Source organism: Papaver somniferum, chromosome 5 (assembly GCF_003573695.1).
Source record: "Papaver somniferum cultivar HN1 chromosome 5, ASM357369v1, whole genome shotgun sequence".
Lineage (NCBI taxonomy): Eukaryota > Viridiplantae > Streptophyta > Magnoliopsida > Ranunculales > Papaveraceae > Papaver > Papaver somniferum.
The window spans coordinates 131,020,235-131,040,472 of NC_039362.1; the positions used below are offsets into that span (position 1 = coordinate 131,020,235).

Here is a 20,238-nt window from a genome sequence, read left to right on the forward strand (position 1 = left end):
AGGAAAGAAAAAGTGCTATAAAAGGAAAGCATCGCCAAAGAAGGAAAGAAAAGAGGAATCCGAAAGGTGTGAAGAAGAAGATTTTGTATATAGTTATTTTGGTTTATTTTTAGAAACTATAAATAGGGTTTTATTTTTTGTAATTTTTCTTTTTATTTTTGAACACTTTTGGACTTTATTTTTGGAATGGGACATTATTATTTTTAAACCCTACGGAAGGGTTGGTTTAAATAAAAACTGTGTGCAGAGAAGGATGGTGATTACGATATCGCCTCGGCCCCTCGGGTTCGTACATGACATAGGAGTCGTGGCCCGAGTCGACTTCAGCGGTTCTTCCCCCGTCTGGTACGGGAGGTAAGTTTTTCGAAACACCCGTGAATCCCCTGTCAGTGGGTTTACTGTATTCCTTCGTTTGCATATATGCTGAGGACTTGAAAACGACTGCTTTAATTTCCTAGTAAAGGGCAAGGACTGGCCATACAAGATAATGGTTCGGATTTCATCACCGTTCTCTTCTTGCCCGCCTTAGGAAAATGAAACCAAACGAGAACCTAAGTCTAAAATTTTGACTAGAACGAGACCGATAGGGTAACGAGCTTAATTGGAAAGTCGTTCGAAAAATATTGGTTACTCTTTTGAGCATCCTTCGAAGTTCATGATGGTTTCTGTGAGTTGAATGCGTGACTGCGCCACCTTGTAACCGGTGAGGCCTTGGGTATCAAAGCTCCACTGAGCTTCCCTCGCCTCGATTCAACTTACTTTGACTCGGATTGATTCCAGAGGGGTTTTCTCAGATTGTAACAAGTTCCTTTTCGAAAGAATAGAAGCTGGTCTAGAAACAATCTAAGTGGAACCATCATGCTTTTTGTTTGCTAGAAAATTAAGTTTTATTTGGTTGAGTCAGCCTTGTTTTGTGATTGCATAGAATCCCAAATATCCCGATAGTGCCAGCAATGGCAACTTTGAAAGCTTTGTTGAACCCAACTAGGACTACTCGTCCTTCTTGTATCAGGTTAGCCGAAACTGAAGCAAATTATGAACTTAGGCCTGGGACCCTACAGATGCTCCCAATCTTTTTAGGGAAAGAAAATGAAAACCCACAGTTCCATGTTAGGGATTTTGAGGAAATTTGTAGTACCCTAAAGATTAGAGACCTTGGTGATGATGCTTTGAAACTTAGGTTATTTCCTTTTTCCCTGAAAGATAAAGCCAAATCGTGGCTATATAGTTTGGCTTCCGGTTCAATAGAAACATATGAGCAACTTACATCTGCCTTTTTGAACAAGTTTTTCCCTAAGCATAAAACATCGTCTATTAGGACGCAAATCTGCACATTTTCTCAACAGGAAGGAGAATCGTTATATAGGTATTTGGAAAGGTTCAATGACTTATTAGCCCAATGTCCTCATCATGGTTTAGAAAACGTTAGGCTAGTTCAGATCCTTTATGAGGGTTTAGATTATTCGACAACAACCATGGTTGAGTCTCTATGCACTGGTGGTTTTGAAAACCAAACTGTTGATGCGGCGATGGAATTTTTGAATGAAATCGCCGAAAAGACCCAGCAATGGGAATATTTTAGGGAATCCAAGAGAACAATTCTTCTAGGTAGAGGAAACGTTAATAGGGTAGAAGGAGGCTATGAATCAGATGCCAAAATTGTTGCTATAGCAAAAAGGTTAGAAGATTTAGAATTAGGTCACACTAGTGGTAGAGTAGAGCCTTTTTGGGAATGCCAGAATAATAAAGAGCAAGCCAATGCTCTCTATAATAACACTAGGTTTGATAACCGTCAGAAGTTTGACCCATATTCAGAAACCTATAATCCTGGTTGGAGAAACCATCTGAACCTTTCATGGTCTAAGGACCAAGGTCAGTTTAGTAATTATAATGTTCCCCCAGGTTTTGGCTATACTAAGAATACTTCAGGATCAACTCAGTTTCAGAATCAGTCTGATAAGAAAATTTTAAGTCTAGAGAAAACTCTCACCTCGTTTATTCAAAATACTGAAAATATGCGTCAATTGCTTTCACAAAGCATAGAAGCTAGTAATAGGATAGGACAAGAACATAGTCAGGCCATTTCTGAATTGAAAGACCATGTTAGTCTGATCAATGAGTCTCTAAGAGAAAAAGGTAAGTTCCCTAGTCAACCGATACCCAACCCTAGAGGAGTTAATGAAGTAGGCGCAAAACCATTTAATCAAGTGAATTCTGTCACAACCCTTAGGAGTGGTAAACGGTAGACAATAAGGTAGCCATGCCTAATAGTGTACATACTGTAGATCCACCTTCTAGTTACCAAGATGAGCCCCATAAGGAGCCACTAACTGAAGAAACCGATAAAATTTCTAGTGATTCCAATGTGGTTCCCGACAGGTCTCATTTTGTACCCAAAGCCCCATATCCACAGTTGTTAGCTCCAACAAAGAGAGAGTCGACTTTCAACGAAATACTAGAAATATTTAAGCAGGTAAACATTAACATCCCTTTATTAGGAGCAATTAGGCAAATGCATGCTTATGCCAAGTTCCTTAAGGACCTTTGTACACGAAAGCGTAAGCTTAATGTCCATAAGAAAGCTTTTTTAGCTGGTCAGGTAAGTTCAATCCTTCTGAACCAAACATCCCCTAAGTATAAAGACCATGGATGCCCCACCATATCTTGTGTGATCGGTAATTATTCAGTAGATAAGGCATTGCTTGACTTAGGAGCTAGTGTGAACTTACTCCCTTATCATGTATACAACCAGCTAGGTCTTGGTAAGTTGAAACCGACTAAAATGACATTGCAATTAGCTGATAGGTCTGTCAAAATAACTCGTGGTGTCATAGAGGATGTTTTGATTGAGATTGATAAATTTATTTATCCAGTGGATTTCGTTGTTCTAGATACTCAGCCTGTTCAGGATCCTAGTGCTCAAATACCGGTGGTTTTAGTTCGCCCATTTTTAGCCACAGCTAACGCTGTCATCAACTGTAGGACCGGACTTATGAACATATCCTTTGGTAATATTACCACTGAACTAAATGTATTTAATGTTAATAGACAACCTTCCAATGATTTAGGAGAAGTGAATATGATTAGCACTTTAGTTCAGGATCTAACTCAGGATAATTGGGACGACACTTTATTTGGTGATTCCTTAGATGAACTTGATGAGGAAATTCTCTTAAGTCAGTTAGGTGACCAAACTTTTGAACTAGAAGAAGCTCTTTAGTACTTTAAAGACTCTACGGACCCTGAGATTCAAGCCATAGTGCTAGGCCTTACGGAGAGTAGTGTTGACCCTAAGTTTGGGGGTAATGAACTAGAAGAAGCTCTTGAGTATTTTAAAGACTCTGAGGATCCAGAAATTCAAGCAATAGTTAGACGTTTGTCCGAGAATACTGACTACCCTAAGTTTGGGGGTAATAATGGTCAATTATCTCCATTAGAAGTCCCTAACTTGGGATTCGATCCAGTGTACCTGAGGTATTACTTGAGTCACTTCCGACTCCGCAACCGGATCCTCCTGATATTGTCCAGGAGGAAATTCTAAAGACTTGTTGTTCGAATGAGTCAATTTGTCAAGACACTCATATGAATCCCAAATGGGAACAACAGAAAAACCAAGTTGTCTTGCAGGAAACCTTGGATGAGGATGTGCTATGTCTGTTCATTTTTCTGATTTGGTGCAGTTGTCTGATAATTGTGGCAATTTTATTTTCTTTTGTTGACCCACAGTTGTTTCGACTATTGATATATGATTTGAAAGGTAATTAGCCATTTTGTGGTATTTGACGTCTGGCTGAAGACTTTAAATTTAGCACTTTTTGGGAGGTAACCCAATCTCATGCAACATAGTAATATCTTTCCTTATCTCTTTTGCTTCAAATGGTAACAATTTCTCCTTGTTCATGGTTTTAATTTTATCTTTTAAACATTGAGGACAATGTTAGATTTAAGTTTGGGGGTATGGGAGAAACTTTTTAGTTGCAGTATGAATAAATAAACTCCAGAACCTAGAAATTTATGCCTATTGAGGATTGCACTAACTAATCTAAGTGGATGGAAGCATTTTGATCGTAGGAGTTGAGGAACCAATCTGATTAGATGGAAACATCTAGAAGAGTCTATTCATAAAAGCACAGAGCTCAGGTGTTAGAAATAACATGATAGTTTCACCATATCTCGTTGAGTCCTTTTCACTTCTATTTTTATTTTATTTTGTTTTTAAACCATGTTTCTCTAAGTGATAGGTGGGGCCCACGATTCAAGTTGTTACCAATGCTAGGGTGAATTAGAGTGATTGAGTTACAAAGAAAAAAAAAGTGAATAAAGTCGACCACTGGTACCCTTGTATATGCCAGTTGTGTTGAACTAGAATTAGGATTATCGATCACTGTTTCCCTTGTATATGCCAGTTGTGTTGATATTAGTCAGACTAGCATCTCAATCCATTAGGATAGGTTCATTTTGGCGGAGGCCTTCAGACAGATATGGGAAACGTCGTTCACTTAGTAAACATCAAAACCATCTATGTTTTTCTCTATATCCATCTTCTTGATCTATCCATGTGATTAATTTTGACTCTGGATATTGATGTCCATAGTGCGACTATCTGAGTAGAGCTCTGTCACTTTATATGAATTTTAGTATGCTTGAGTGCAAACTCGTGTACAACAATTGGAATTTCGCATCAGGGTACTTCCTCCTGTAGTCAATAAGTATGCCAACCAAGGAGATTCTTTAGTGCCTTCCAAGGTTCTGCGTAGATAGCTAAGGTCTGGAGTAAAGGTTTTGTGGGTATACCTCTTGTAAGCCCTCCGGAGACAACACTCCGCCACTAGGGACACTTAGGGGTTTAAAGGCTTATTGCATACGCTAAATGCAATCGACGATGCCTGCGTCAGTGAGTTAGGATTTTATTTTATTTTATTTTTGCTTGAGGACTAGCAAATAATAGGTTTGGGGGTATTTGATAGACACATTTTTGTGTCTAATTTGTCTCGATTCTATATATTGATAGTGCTCATTTTTGTACTTATTATGGTGTTTTATGTGTGTGTAGGTATTTTTGGCCAACAAACATTTTTGGAAAAATCGGCTCGAAAAGTTGCGCGGGGCACCCCCGGAGGACACTTGCTATTCGGACCCCTCAAATGGATAAGGGGTGACCAATTACTAAGGGGTATCCATTTCCAGGCAGCTGCTAAAGGGATACCATCACAGGATAGGGGGAGGTCATCTTCTTCGTTTAAATTCAGAAAAAGGCGGGAAGAAATAACCAGCGAAGAACCAAACTTTCGATTGGTTTTCGAAGATGTTTTAGTGAGATTCAATCACTGAAATTTGCTGGGCTGGACGTGATTCAACTAAAAAGGCCTGGTATGTGCGCTGGAATCAATCGAATTGGGCTGGATAAGCCGGAGAAAGGAAACATAGTTTGAGTTTTGCACGGAAACTTTGTGGAATTATTTTAGGATCTCCAGGGAGACTAAACGCGTGATATTTTTTCCTAAGGTAGTATTCTATCTAAGGAAGAGTTTAGGATGGTTTGGAAGTCTCAGAAACGATTAAGGAAGTCGGCAGAAGAGATTATTGCCGTGGCTTGCACGAAAAGAAAAAGAGAGAATTAATCGCTATTTTTAGGTTTCTGAGTAGTATAAAAGGTGTGTTTAAGTCCCAGGGAAGGAAACGAATTTATTGGAGCAGTCGCAAAGGAGTTTGTAACACTACAGAGGCGAATTGATCAAGTTGTAGGAAACCCGTATTTCTGCTGCTGCTGCTGAAGAACATCCGTTGCAAATAAGAACAGCGTCTCAAATTTGTAACTCTGCTACAGTAACTTCTTTGTCACAGTCAGTCATTCGTATTGCGACTCCAATACGCCGTTGCAAACATTCAGAGTTATAGTTTTTCATCTTTTAATCAACTTTTGAACCATAAACAAATATTTTTAGCAAGTGATTAATATGAGGAGCTAAACCCCATTTCCGAGGCGACGAAGGAAGCCATTTTTCCAATTATTATGTGGTAAATTCTATTTAATTTAATTTTCGTAATTTTTTTATTATTATTTGCACTGAAATGAAATCGAATATATGATTCTGATTAAGTGGCTGTGTTCCCAATTGATGGGTCATGCTTAGGTTAAATCTTTTGATGGTCCATGCTTTCGATTTACAACTATTGTTTTGAGAATCTACTTGTCTAGGCGAAAATATTAGAATCACTTTAAACGTAAAGAGTTGCATAAATATTGACTAGATTAAATCACATAAAAATTGGAGATTGGTGGAATCCAAAGTCTCAGTGATTTTTATGAACTTGAATACAATTTCTTTTTAAGTTTTCTATTTTAATTTGAGTCTAAAATCGAGTCTACATAATCCGAGTTGAACGAACTTTACTACCACTTAAAAACTACATCATAAACAGACCACATAAGTCAATCTCTTCTCCAGAGATGAGATAAAAAATCATCCCAGCAAGTGTCCTGCTCCATAGATTCTTATCTAGTGTACTGGGAATCAAATTTGCAATAACCAATTTACTGAAAACTTTCAAATGAAAGCTAATGTTGTCGACAGACAACTTGCCCCCAGACCATGATTCACTTCTATTTAGGAGCATTTCAGATAGGTGGCCCTAAGTTGGTCTGAGATGCTTAGGTTGAGGAATTGCAAAAGAGCGATCAAGCGATAAATTCAACAAGTATGCAATCACTCCACGATTTACCTCAAACGATATCCCACCAACCATTATCTTGAAACAACACTGATTTTGTTGGCAGCATGCAGGTTAGCATAAAACTGGAAAGTCATCTCAGGATATGACGATCCAAGACCATCATGAATATCACCCCACTCATGTTGGTTCATAAACTGGTGAAACTCAGGTTCGCTAACGGTACGATCATAAACCCTTTCTATGACAAAATTCCCTTTAAGAAACTTGACATATTTGTTCCTAGCAAGAAGACTAGTAAAGCTAATTTAAAGAGCAAGATCATAAAATGGTTGTAATATGTCTAAACCAAAATCATCATCTTCAAACTCATTATCACTATCAAAGCTTCGATTAGGTTGAGTACATGAATTTTCACAACGGCTTAACCTTTTCCTATAAGCCATTTTTGGAAAAAAACACAACAGAGAGGATGAAAAACTTACTTGGTCCGTGAACTTTTGTTGATGGTGGAGTTCCAAAACGGTGAGCAAAATAAGAAGCGTTCTTGACCCAACATGCAAAAGCTTCTTCTGATTCTAAATGTACAAACCAATCAAAAACTGATCATGAAAAGAGAAGGATGAGAAGATTGGTACATGAACAGGTGGGTTTCTCAATCGTACTCGAACTGTGAAAAAGAAGATGAAGAGAACGAAGAGAGAGACTTTCTCTTTTAATGTGACAAAGGTGGAACTCGAACCGGATATGTTCGAACTTGGAACGATATTTATTCATACGAGCTCAGGGTTTGTGAACTGCACGTGTGAAGCAGGGGATCGTTTGTTTTTGTGAGTCATTGTAGAACTATGTACCAGGACTTTCGCAGCAAGGCTCAAAGACTTTATCTCGTAGTTCACAAGACCATCACTTTGCACACCATGACACCAAGAGAGGGTTTCTTTCCAACAACTTTCACATTTTCTAGTAGCGAGAGAAACCCAAGGAACTGTGTATATAAGACTATCACAGAACTTCAAGAGAACCCAAAAAAAAATTGTGTTTCTGATTTCTTGTTTTCCAACTTATAAAAGACAATTTTTGTAGATAGTTTATAGTATAGCAAGGAGAAACCCTTTTCGAAAAGAGGACATCCTAAATTCTTCATACATGAAGACAATACAACTATCTTGATAGGGAGTATCAGGAATTAAGTAATGAATTGATTCATGCTTTGAGGTGATACACTCAGCTGACTGAGATTTAAACTCCTCTTGTAAATTGTTTGGTTTATTACAACTAATTGGATTATGAAGAGGATGAGCAATGCTCTCACTGATTAGTAAATCAATGTCGACTTCAACATAGATATTATTCATCGTAACTTGATTTAGCTTGTCAAGATATTTTTGTTCTTTCTGGAGATATAACTCAGCATTAGAAGATAAGCTTTCAAGTTTCTTTTCAAGACCTGAATACACTTCAAGGGATTTTAAACCCGGTGGAGGTTTGGATAGAATTTCTTCTATATATCATATTAATCCGTCATGAAAGAAAAATCTGGAATCCCTAGATCTGGTGGTGCATTTATTGAGATAGCACTTCTGTCCATATCAGATCTCTACAAACACAGACTTGTAAGGTCTTTAATGTGTTTTCCTGCTCTGATACCAATTGAAATTGCGGGGGTCTAACAACCACATCCAACAATTCGTTTGGAAATCTGAGAGGACTTACTCCAATACACTTTCTATAGAATCAACTAGACGGTTAGACTCAATCTAGAATAAAGTATATCAAAGAGTTTAATATCTCTAACACTTAATTCAATCCGCAATCAGCAAATAGAAATCTGCTAGCCCGATTGAATATAAGAGGAATTACTTGAACGGTACCAAAGACCAATGTTCAAGTGTCAATCAATGTAAATCAACGACCAAATGTTGGATATTCTAATTGATTGATCTTAACGCACAACCTGTGATATTTCAATTATATAAAAAAATATAATGCGGAAAAGAAATAACACAGACACCAGAATTTTGTTAATGAGGAAACCACAAATGCAGAAAAACCCCGGGACCTAGTCCAGATTGAACACCACATTGTATTAAGCCGCTACAAACACTGGCCTACTACCAATTAACTTCGGACTGGACTGTAGTTGAACCCTAATCAATCTCACACTGATTCAAGGTACAGTTGCGCTCCTTACGTCTCTAATCCCAGCAGGATACTACACACTTGATTCCCTTAGCTGGTCTCACCCACAACTAAGAATTGCTACGACCCAAAGTCGAAGACTTGATAAACAAATCTATCTCACACAGAAAATTCTATAGGACTGAATAAATCTGTCTCCCACAGAAATACCCAAGAGTTTTTGTTCTGTCTTTTGATAAATCAAGGTGAACATGAACCAATTGATAAACCAGACTTATATTCCCGAAGAACAACCTAGTATTATCAATCACCTCACAATAAACTTAATCGACTAGCGAAACAAGTTATTGTGGAATCACAAACGATGAGACGAAGGTGTTTGTGATTACTTTTCTATCTTGCCTATCAGATATATAAACCTCGAGCCAATTTTGCAATTGCACTCAATCACGATAGAAACAGCAAGATCAGATCACAAAACTACAAAGAAAATAGTTGGGTCTGGCTTCACAATCCCAATGAAGTCTTCAAGTCGTAAACCTACATGGTCTCAAGAAGAAACCTAAGGTGAAAGGAGAATCGACTCTAGTTATGCAACTAGTAACACACAGAAGGTGTGGGGATTAGGTTTCCAGGTTGCTAGGGTTCTCCTTTATATGGTTTTCAAATCAGGATTTGCAATCCAAGTTACCTTGGTAACAAAGCATTCAATATTCACCGTTAGATGAAAAACCTGATTCAACCAAGCTAATATCTTTCAAACGTTAGATCGAACTTAGCTTGTTACACAAAAATGAGATGTACTCTCATTTAGGTTTATGTAACCATTCCTAAACGTGTACACCATGTTGGTTCACAAATAGTTAACCGAGGTTAGCCATATGATTGCTCTCATATCAACCTTATTCATCTTAACCATAACTAGTTCAAATGACTCAAATGAAACTAGTTAAAGAGTTGATCAACTGCTATATTCTCATGGATTTATACAAGAACATAATTAAAGAAAAATCGGTTTGATTTACTTAAATCGATACATGAACATTATAGCCACGGTTTGCAAAGATTGCATTCCTTATTGATTAATTTTTTAGTTCATGAACTGACCGATTTGATAAAGTAACCAGCTTAAGTATGCGTACTGGTATGCGTACTTAAGCAACCGGATTTGAGTTGGTTTAGTTTCCAAACTCAACAGAAATTTTCGGTTCGAAAACTTCCGCCAGTATGCGTACGGGTACGCATACTTAAGGTAACTAGTTAAGAGCTTGTTAATTCCCAAACTCAGCAGAATTTTTCGGTTGGAAAACTTCCGCCAGTATGCGTATGGGTACGCATACTTAACCCGTCTTCTTCACCAATTTCGTATACACACATATGCATACTCTTGGTTCCCGGTGTATGGATTTATACACTAATGTGCGAACACACTGTATATGCTTATATCCAAAGATGGTTACATAATCTCAACTCTTTATTTCAATCATTGAAACATTCATCTATAATGATAATATCCGTTTTCACACAATATTAGCATCAAAGCAATTTTCATGATATTGAAATAATCATTATCGAAACATCCCAAGTCTTATACCAAATGATTATATCACACAAACCATTTAAGATGTTACTCGGCAATTTTCTCACGATATAAGATGAACTTGGTCGAAGCGAAAGCTTACCAACACATATTTCGAGAAATATGTAAGCGATATATACTCAGCTCGAAATATCAAATGTGTATAGAGAAACTATATCGTAACACGACTTATGTCTAAATATAAGAGATAGAGTAGAAATAGACTTTCCAAGAGATAGATGAGTTTAAGTCTCCACATACCTTTTGTCGATGAAGTTCCACAAGCTCTCCTTAGTAGTTCATTGTCTTCAAGTGATGTGCGTCGTGAAGTCTAAGGTCAACTACACAAACTATGTCCTAGTCCGAGACATCTATAAATAGGCTAGAAATCAAGACTTATAGTTTTGATCACTAATATTGACAAACATGCTTGAGATAGCAACGCATGCGAGTTCGACCGAGCAGTGCTCTAACTGTAACGTTGATTGTTGACCATTTTTTCTCATTTCTTTTTATTCCTTGTTTTAGGATGATCAATCTCTTGTACCTTTTTTTGTTATCAATAAAGTCTTTTTGCTCGATAAAAAATAAAAATATATAATTCACCAAAAACACCTGGATCATTATATAATTCGCAAGCACCTATAGCCAAGCGAAATTAAATTTTACTCACATCTTACAATGCACATGATCATCCTATAACTCACCGGAAACACACCTCAAAAAAATGTATATGTTCCATTTGATTGTGCTCATAATCATCCCGTAATTTACGGTCAGATAAATCAAACCATTATTATAAAATTATGTATTTCCCCTTATCAAAGAGATATTTACATTATTTTGGTACTATATTTTCGCTATAATTAATATAAAATAGGATAGAATAAACGCGTCTAGCATACAAATATCAACTAGTAAAATATTTAATATATAGTAAGTTTTGATTCGATTTTCAATAACAACCATTGAAATGTCTAGGAATTAACTTTTGAAAATATATGCTTCAATAAAGCGTAAGTATAAATGGATGGTAGTATAAGTATTTATTGTAACCTACGTATAATTTTTAAAATATACTATTTAAATTCATAGTATCAAAAATAATTCACAATGGATTTTTAGCTTTAACATCCGTAAATTTCGTAACGGTCAAAAAATTATAAATTCACTAAATTTTATCCCATCTCCAATTTTCTTTTATATCACTTCAAAAATCACCTAACCATATCGTGTATCCATTTGAAACTAAATTTCTGAAATAGTCTAGGTGTAACACTCTTAGAAAGCGAGTTATGTGGTGCTAGACTTGCTTCTAACTCTGAATGCCAAATCTCTCCTTTCCAAAATGAATCTTGGTATAAACGACAATACCAATCAATGATGGAGGCAGGGTGCCTGTGGGGTCTATATGCACTACTTAATTTTGATCTTCAGTAAGGATATACTTGGTTTTTCTGTAATTTTAGTGACCAATGGCAGGAAATTTATACGACAAAATTGAAATTTTGTATACAGATTGGATGAAAACGTAAACACTGTTATCCATAGTGTACAAGTCCTGGCTCCGTCCTGATAAAATATTTAAAATATAGTAAGTTTTAGAATTAATTGATTCAATTTTTAATAATAACAGTTGAAATGCCTAGTATGAAAATATATGCTTCAATAAAGTGTAAGTAGAAATGGATGGTAGTAAAGTATTTAGCGTAAACTACGTATAATTTTTAAAATATATTATATAAATTCATAGTATCAAAAATCATTCACAATGGATATTTAGCTTTAACATCCGTAAATTTCGTAACGGTCAAAAATATAAATTTACCAAATTTTATCCCATCTTCAATTTCCTTTAATATCACTTTTAGGGTTACCCGACCATATCGTGTATCATTTTTTGATACTGAATTTTGAAACTAGATTTTTGTAACACTCTTAGAAAGAGAGTTATGTGGTGCTAGACTTGCGTCTAATTCCGAATGCCAAATCTCTCCTTTCCAAAACGAATTTTGGTATAAATGTCAATACCAATCAAGGACGCAGGCAGGTGCATGTTGCCCATATATGTACCACTTAATTTTGAATTTCAGTAAAAATATGCTTGGTTTTTCTGTAATTTTAACGATTAACTGGGGCGACTTTGTATGACAAAATTGAAATTTTAAATACCGATTAGATGAAAACGTAGACGCGGTTAATCACATAGCGTATAAGTCCTGGCTCCGTCCTGATACCAACATGCTGTATTTTAGCTTTGGCAACATCCACTGTACCCAAAATTATAGATAACATATGCCCATAGTGATTTGTTGGTAGCTGTCTAGTGTACCCCTCTCCTTACCAAACTACCCTTGATAAAGAAAACCCGACCCCACGCTCACGGACACAAATTCCGAAACTAAAGATTTTCCGTACCCCAGTTTGATAACTTATCACATGATAAGCCACAACCATTATAAAACCCTTGCGTGTGTGTTTTTTCTTATCACCCACTCGGTCTATAAATTCCCCAGACTATGTTCTTCACAGATAATTTTAATCTCTCAAAAAAATTCGATCTTTTCTTTCTTCACCGTCTCAGGTTAGTATCGCCTTCAAAGGATTTTTCTTTTCTTTCTGATTAAGTTTTTGAACATCTTCATTACATTTTTCTTGCTCAACTCTTGAATTTCTAGTAATCGACTCATGTTCTTAGTAATCTTTATAAGCCCTAATTTTTTTGGTACAAAAATCATTGATTTTAGATAGTTGTATGATACTCTGGGTGAATTATTCAATGGTTGTTTTTTTTGCAGAAGAAAGGCGAAAAATTTAATAGAATAATGTCGAATTCTGATAAAAATCAGGCGTTGTTTCTGATACTACAAGCACTCTATGAAGGGCCTTATATGAAGGCTGCTCACCAGTAGGGCTTCTTTCGAATCTCGAGAGTGTTTTTAAAAGGGGTTTTTGATATTGTAATTGATTGAATTCTTGTTGCTTTGAACAGGTTTGAGCAAGAATCTGGAATTTACTTTAACATGAAGCATTTCGAAAACGAATTACGGCATGGACATTGGGAAGAAGTTGAGAATTACGTTCTTGGGTTTACTGAGTTAACCAGTAATCGGTACTCGGTTAAGCTTTTCTTTGAGATTAGGAAGCAAAGGTACTTGGAGGCATTAGACAGGTAATTTCTTGCAAATCATACCCGAATTTTGGGTCGGATACTGCTATATGAATACTGATTGCAAATGCTGCTGTGAGTACTGAATGCGAATACTGCTACGGGTGCTAATTGCAAATCCTACTGTGCATACTGATTGCAAATTTTGCTGTGCCCACTAACTGGAAATTCTTTTAAATATATTTAGGAAGGAGCCTGCAAAGGCTGTAGATCTACTGATGAAGGACTTGAAGGTTTTTAAGACATTCGACGAACTTGTTTATTCGGATATGACTGGACTTTTGGGGTTGGAGAACTTCAGGTATATGAACTTATGTTAAAACCTTCTGTATATCTCTCTTTTAGTCTGGTGCAGGCATTTGAACAGTGTAATTTTTGGTTATTGTGTAGGGAAAATGAGCATCTTAAGATGTATGTCGATGAAAATTCTGCACGTGCAACTTTGTTTGATGCAGCCAAAGAATTGATTCAAGCTAATCCACTTTTCAAGGACAAGTTAACTTTTCCTACCCTTGAGAAGTCGAGGCTGAAATCTATCATTAACCAGAGGTGATTGCTTGTTTTATATGTATTGAGGCATTTTTTCTGTACTAGCCCAAAAGAATGGTTTATAACTGTATGCTAGTATGGATTCGTTAACCAGTAATTGATACAAGTATGTAACAATGCAGCTTGATTAGGCAGCAACACCCTCCTCAACAGGACACCCTGATGTCGAATCCCTTTACGTTGGGACCTGTCCCACCTCAACAGAACCAGATATCCAATCCCTTTGCATTAGGACTCGTCCCTGCAGGGTTTGGAATTCATAGCCAACAAAACAATGGAAGTGTACCTTTATTCGGGAAATATCAGGTAGGTAATCTGGTTTGCTCTTTATATTTTATCATGTATTATTTCTGGAGATTTTGATAGTTGTAATGTTGCTTTGTTTTTCCTTGCACGCGATGTCTTTATATTGTATCATAACCTTCATATTAAGAACATTAAGATATTGTAGTCAAACCAGTAATTTGAACAATATCGAATTGGATTTTGCTAGAACTCGGAGAATCCATGGCTTAAACTGGCCAAGGAAGCTGATGATGAAGTCAATATTATCCATATCAATGAACTTAAAGAACAGGGTCACTGTCGATCATTGCGTCTTCCTAATACGTTGAAATGTAACAAGGTAGGATTCTCTCTTAGACTCTTAGTATAATTGCTCCATCATATTATTTGTCTCCTTTTCTTGTAATTGTAAAATATGCTATTCTATAATTACGGTCAGCCAAAAGCCAACTGATTTATTGCTAAATCATGTCCTTATATAGATTTACAAAATTGCTTTCCACTAATTCTTTGACGACAAAAAATTTGCAGATATCAAGGCTGATGTATATTAATTCAGGTTGTTCAATTTTAGCGCTAGCATCAAACGCGATGCATTTTCTTTGGAAATGGGGGAAAAACGAGGTAATATGTTTAACATTACTGTCCCCTGTGAAGGTTAGAACATGAGCACTGTTTTTTTCTTATACTAAGATGCTTTGTTTTTCAGGCGTCAGCCAGTGTTCTCCCTGAAATATGGGAGCCGAAAAGTGGTAAGCTGATGCTAAATGATATAGAAAACGTTACCAATGAAGAAATTGAGCCTTGTTTCGCCATGTCAAAGAATGGTCTTTATCTCATTTCAACGTCGGGTGGACCGATTTCCGTATTCGTGACGTCAACATTTGAGGTAATCTAGCAAACAATTGTGTCAGTATTTTACTATGGTTTTATGTAATGCTCTGAATTTTGATATATTGTTTCTTGATTTCTTTCCGTGCAACATAGATAATGAGTTCGTTCATGCCCCCACCACCTGCATGTACTTGCATCATTTTCTACCCTGAAGACAACAACATATTGATTATCGGCACGGAGGATTCAAAAATCATTATATATGATGTCCGTCAAGATGTGGTATGGTTATTGCGTACAAAGAATTATCTACATCTATGATGATCTGGAAAGAATCACCTTAAAGTTGTTATTTTCCTCTTTGTTGCAGGTTAATCAAACTCTTAAAGGCCACTTTAAGAAAATCACAGGTTTGGCATATTCTACAGAACTCAAAGTGCTAGTTTCATTGGATGAAGAGGCTCAGGTTTGTATAGCGTGGCATGGCACTTGTTATAAGTTTTGTTGGCTTTTGCAGAATTATGGCGTCAATCTTGAAGTTGACGACTATCTGATTTTGTTATGTGGTGTAGATTTGTGTGTGGAAATGGGATACATGGGTTATGCAGAACAACGGTTTGCAAGTTCCAGCAGGGAGGAATTCTGCTTCAGCTATCCGTGTGCAATATCAGAAAGATCAGATTCACTTCCTTGTGGTGCATCAGATACACCTTGCTATCTACGAGACAACAACCTTGATGCGTGTAAAACAGGTAATTTTTTCATCAATTGGAGGTAATTTTTTAATTTAATTTTAAAGCATTTAGTTCAATTTAATCTGTTTTGTCACTGGCAGTGGGTTGTACCTAAATCTACGGCGCATATCACTGATGCAACATTGTCATACGACAGCGAATTGGTATTTGCCAGTTTTCTTGATGCAACCATTTTGGTTTTTAATGTTTTGCATCTTCAACCTATGTGCCGCATTCAACCACCTGCTTATCTCCCTGCATTTTCGAGGTATGGATTTGTTATTTTGATTCACAGATTGGTCGATACATATTTACTTCCAGATAACACATACTAGCCATTTGTTTACTGATAAAGCTAAATCTAAGAGAATGACAAGTAGCATATGTGTGATATATTGGGGGTGTTTGCATAATATTGAAATTTATACGCATAGAAGATAGGCCACAACACATTCTGGTGGCTAAGTACTTATATCTAAGAAAATATTAGTGGAGCTCAGGCATCAATAATTGCCTCTGCAATATAATGGTCAGAGAAGATAATCGTTAACCCACTGAACGTGAATATTTAGTACACGACATGTGATTATAATTTTTCTTAGCAATAAGATCATACTCATTCTTAGCAATATTTTGATGTCTGCAAAAGTGATACACTGATAATTATGTGATTATAATTTTTGTTTTCATTGTATTGCAGCCCCGGTGTTTATCCGGTTGTGATTGACGCTCATCCAACAAAGAATCAGTTTGCAGTGGGACTATCAGACGGTGGTGTTCATGTCATAGAACCCCTTTACCCATGAGGAACCAGTGTTGTACCAGCTGTTAATAATGTATCTGATCCATCAACCGGCCTTTCTTAATAGAAGTTGCAAGTTCTGAATAAAAAACCAATCAATCGATATTAAAAATTTCAAAGTTTTGAGTGACGTTCGAAATTGTAAAATTCAATATGATTTTTTCACAAAATGACCTTGGATATATATTTTACAGGTGCGAACTATAAACAGTTATACAAGTAAGCAAAAATATACAAGTACGAGTCTTCTCTTATTTTACTAATCTTTTCCCATTTTTTTTTTATTTTTTTTGGAAACTTTTCCTTGTTATAAGTTTTTTTTCTTTTTCTTTGTCATTTAACTTTATGATTGGACAGAACAGTGATCCCTAGAACTTACATTACCAAGTTTATTGGCAACCTTTTATTCTCAGAGACACCATTCACTCTCAGCTCAATCCTGGGCTGTGTGCTTAAAAGCCTGGGATAACATACTAGACGAGTCCAAAACAAAATTCTAAATGAAACCTATTTTGAGGCATACTAGATTTTTTTGAGGCATACTAGATAATGCCAAAATAGGATCACTAAATAAAAAACAACATCATCCCTTATCCACCATTTTTGATAATGGCATAACTACCCTTACATAATTAGTGTAAATGATTATGATTAGAATTGATTAATTATGAATTTTAAGGGTTGATTAAATATTAAATTATTAGTGGTGAATTAGTAGAAAAATCAAATTTATGTGAGAGAGTTGGGATTTTTGAGAGGAAGAAGAAGAAGTAAAGAAGAAAAGCTTGGGTTTTGACTTTTCAGATTTTAGTGATTAGAAGTGACCAAAATGTGTGATTCAAATCACAGGTAAACTTCTATCGAGGTTTAATTTCCTTTTATAAGTTGAATCTGCCAAAAAATTGAATTTTTAAAACCCAGATCTGCTGACCAGATGAACAGTTCGGATGATAACTTGTCAGCCGAACCTAGGTATAATTTCAAAAAAACAGAGGTTCGGCTCAAAAGTTATCAACCGAACTTCACTCAGAAACTGAATCATCCACTAGGTTCGGCTTGAAAAATTGAGGTTCGGCTGGAAAATTGAGGTTTGGCTGGAAAATTGAGGTTCGGCTGAAAATATTGTAAAGTCGCATTAGCCAAACATAGTGTTTCTCTAAATCATACACTAAGTTCGGCTCAAAATTGATACTGCAAGATCAGCCGAACTGATCTTCTGAAAACCCTAATTTCATCTTTGAAATCATATTCTACCGATCAAACAAAATAAAATCAATCAAAAACAAGATGGGTTTGTTACGCATACATTCTAAAATACATCTAAGAGCAATTGAGATTTTGATTTCGCATTCCAACATCGCTCACTTCGATTCGTGTTTCCTTTGTTTGATTAATTTCTTTATTGAATTGGAGTCCTAGATGTTTAAGTTTAAAGTTTATTTTGATTTTTAATTTTAGGTTTTTGAGGATAAGGGAACTATGACAAATTGAAATTATTTAGGGATATATAGGTAATTACACTACCTTTAGACACCACCCCTTATAAACCCACCCTAGATAATATAATGGATGGGTATGCCTCAAAAAAAATGAGTATGCCTCAAAATAGGTTTCTTCTAAATGAACTTGAAGGGTTAGTCTGGGCTTGAGATCGTGTGGGAGCTCCCGCAGATGCGTCCGATCTACGACTTGAAAGAGATGCCAAATTTGTTCCAGTCGAATGCAGTTTGTGGAATATATAGGGAAGAATTATCCCTTTATTTCTCTCCTAATGAGAAACTAAGTAAATGGGATCTTAATAGGCTTATCGAATGAATATTATGCTTTAACTTTTTTTTCGATCGGTGAAGGAAAAAGATTTTATAAAGGCCTACCAGAGGTAAGCAAGAAGAGGCTCAAACAGAGCTAACAGACCCAGGAAACAATCAGCTCGATAAGAGCCGCAAGAAAAGAAACAGACGATATAACCCAAAATAAATAACAACTAAGAATACTAAGTAATGAAGAAAGTGTCCCAGTTGGCAAAGATATAATTTAAACATAACCCTTTGAGTTCTACGGAACTGCTGCACCAAAAGTACACCTGCTTCTTAACTTCTTTGATGACTGAATAAATAGAGACTGAAGCATTGTCGAAAACAATTGGGTTCCTGGACTTCCAAATGCTCCAGCATATTGCTACTGGGGTCAAGGGACATAGCTTCTTTCCAATGGGGTGCACCATCCTGAATTTCCAACTTTTAATGATTGCATCAATCCACTTATAGGCATTTTCCAAAAGTAGTGAACAACCACTTGCGTGCATTCAGACTAAATGAGTCTGCTTCCTCCACACCATCAATGAAGTGCCTTAACTCGGGACAAATACGAACACTTCCGGCATATCCTGCATCCACGTGAACCCAAATACCGTACATTTTTTCACACTCAGCGGAAAATTTAAAAAGCTTGTTAATGAAGCTGGCAAACAAAACACTCAGCGGTTCCATTTTGCAGTTAACATGAAGATAAAATAACAACTTGACTTGAGTTTCTCCTACATTTTATCTTATCTGAATATTAGTTGGTAGCTCGACTTGAGTTTTTGATTAGTTGTATATCCAGTAAGCTGAAGTTAGCATCTTTATGTGTGTGAAGGCATAACACGAATAATCAGTGGTCAAAGCAGAACCTGAACGGGGTAAACCTTTTTCTTGTTTGATGATGCAGTTGCTCACTTGTTAGTGGAGGATGCATTCCAGGATTTGTAAATTTGGTCAGATCTCTTGATATTGAAGCCGCAAGGCTAGGCTTTTAGTTCTTAGAGATGGTAAGCATAAATATTTTCATTTGGTCTCTGCAGTGATTCTATCTGTGTTCCTTATTTGCTAGGAGTTCGCACAGATAACCATGGTCCATTTTCGTAATATACTGGATTATTATAATATCAAGTTATAAAAAATAAAACTCGAGTCTTCCGCCATATGATGTCCGTAGCTTCTGATTTGATCGAAGCTGCGTTTACATTGTAACATCATATAAAAGGAAAATATTGAAATGCTATTATAACAACGATAAGATTTGGATCCTACATCGAAATCAAAAAGGATTGAGATCCAAATGTGATTTCAAGCACCAAATACCCGACTCCTTTTGATTTATGTTGGAGCTTTCTCCCAATGCCTTGTATAAATGGTTATATTATTTATGCAGGTCATGAGGGGATGCCTGATAGAGAGGGGCCAAAAGCTTGTCGAACGGGAAGATGCTAAGGAAAGATTTCAGTTCTATGAGAACGAAGACTCAGAATATTAGCAAATTGGTTGGTTGATAGGTACTTTGGTGAAGATTACAGTCTTGATGAATAGAAACAACTTGGTCTGGATCTCAGGACTCAGGCTTCTTAATCGTATACCTTCATGTTGTTCCTCCATTGCATCAGCTTCTTGGCCATAAATGTACGCGATATCACCTTTTCGTTAGTCCGAGAATA

At 36.4% G+C, this 20,238-nt stretch overlaps 1 protein-coding gene across 1 annotated transcript; it reads left to right on the top strand.

Moving 5' to 3' along the window:
* The first annotated feature begins 12,899 nt into the window (after positions 1–12,899).
* Positions 12,900–17,011, top strand: LOC113277812 (protein TOPLESS-like). The gene is made up of 14 exons (XM_026526804.1): positions 12,900–12,977; positions 13,192–13,301; positions 13,386–13,565; positions 13,750–13,863; positions 13,953–14,111; positions 14,234–14,417; positions 14,605–14,736; positions 14,928–15,020; positions 15,106–15,285; positions 15,384–15,512; positions 15,601–15,696; positions 15,803–15,982; positions 16,066–16,232; positions 16,665–17,011. Exons 2-14 carry the CDS (start codon positions 13,219–13,221, stop codon positions 16,768–16,770), a joined length of 1,803 nt encoding a protein of 600 aa, XP_026382589.1. The 5' UTR covers positions 12,900–12,977; positions 13,192–13,218; the 3' UTR covers positions 16,771–17,011.
* The last annotated feature ends 3,227 nt before the right edge of the window (positions 17,012–20,238 follow it).

What these genes read in the sequence shown, in the direction of transcription:
- LOC113277812 (XM_026526804.1), top strand. Translation starts at nt 13,219, where the DNA reads ATGTCGAATTCTGATAAAAATCAGGCGTTGTTTCTGATACTACAAGCA. An exon ending in GGAAATGGGGGAAAAACGAG is followed by an intron (nt 15,021 to 15,105) that starts GTAATATGTTTA and finishes TTTGTTTTTCAG; the next exon opens with GCGTCAGCCAGTGTTCTCCC. An exon ending in TCGTGACGTCAACATTTGAG is followed by an intron (nt 15,286 to 15,383) that starts GTAATCTAGCAA and finishes CGTGCAACATAG; the next exon opens with ATAATGAGTTCGTTCATGCC.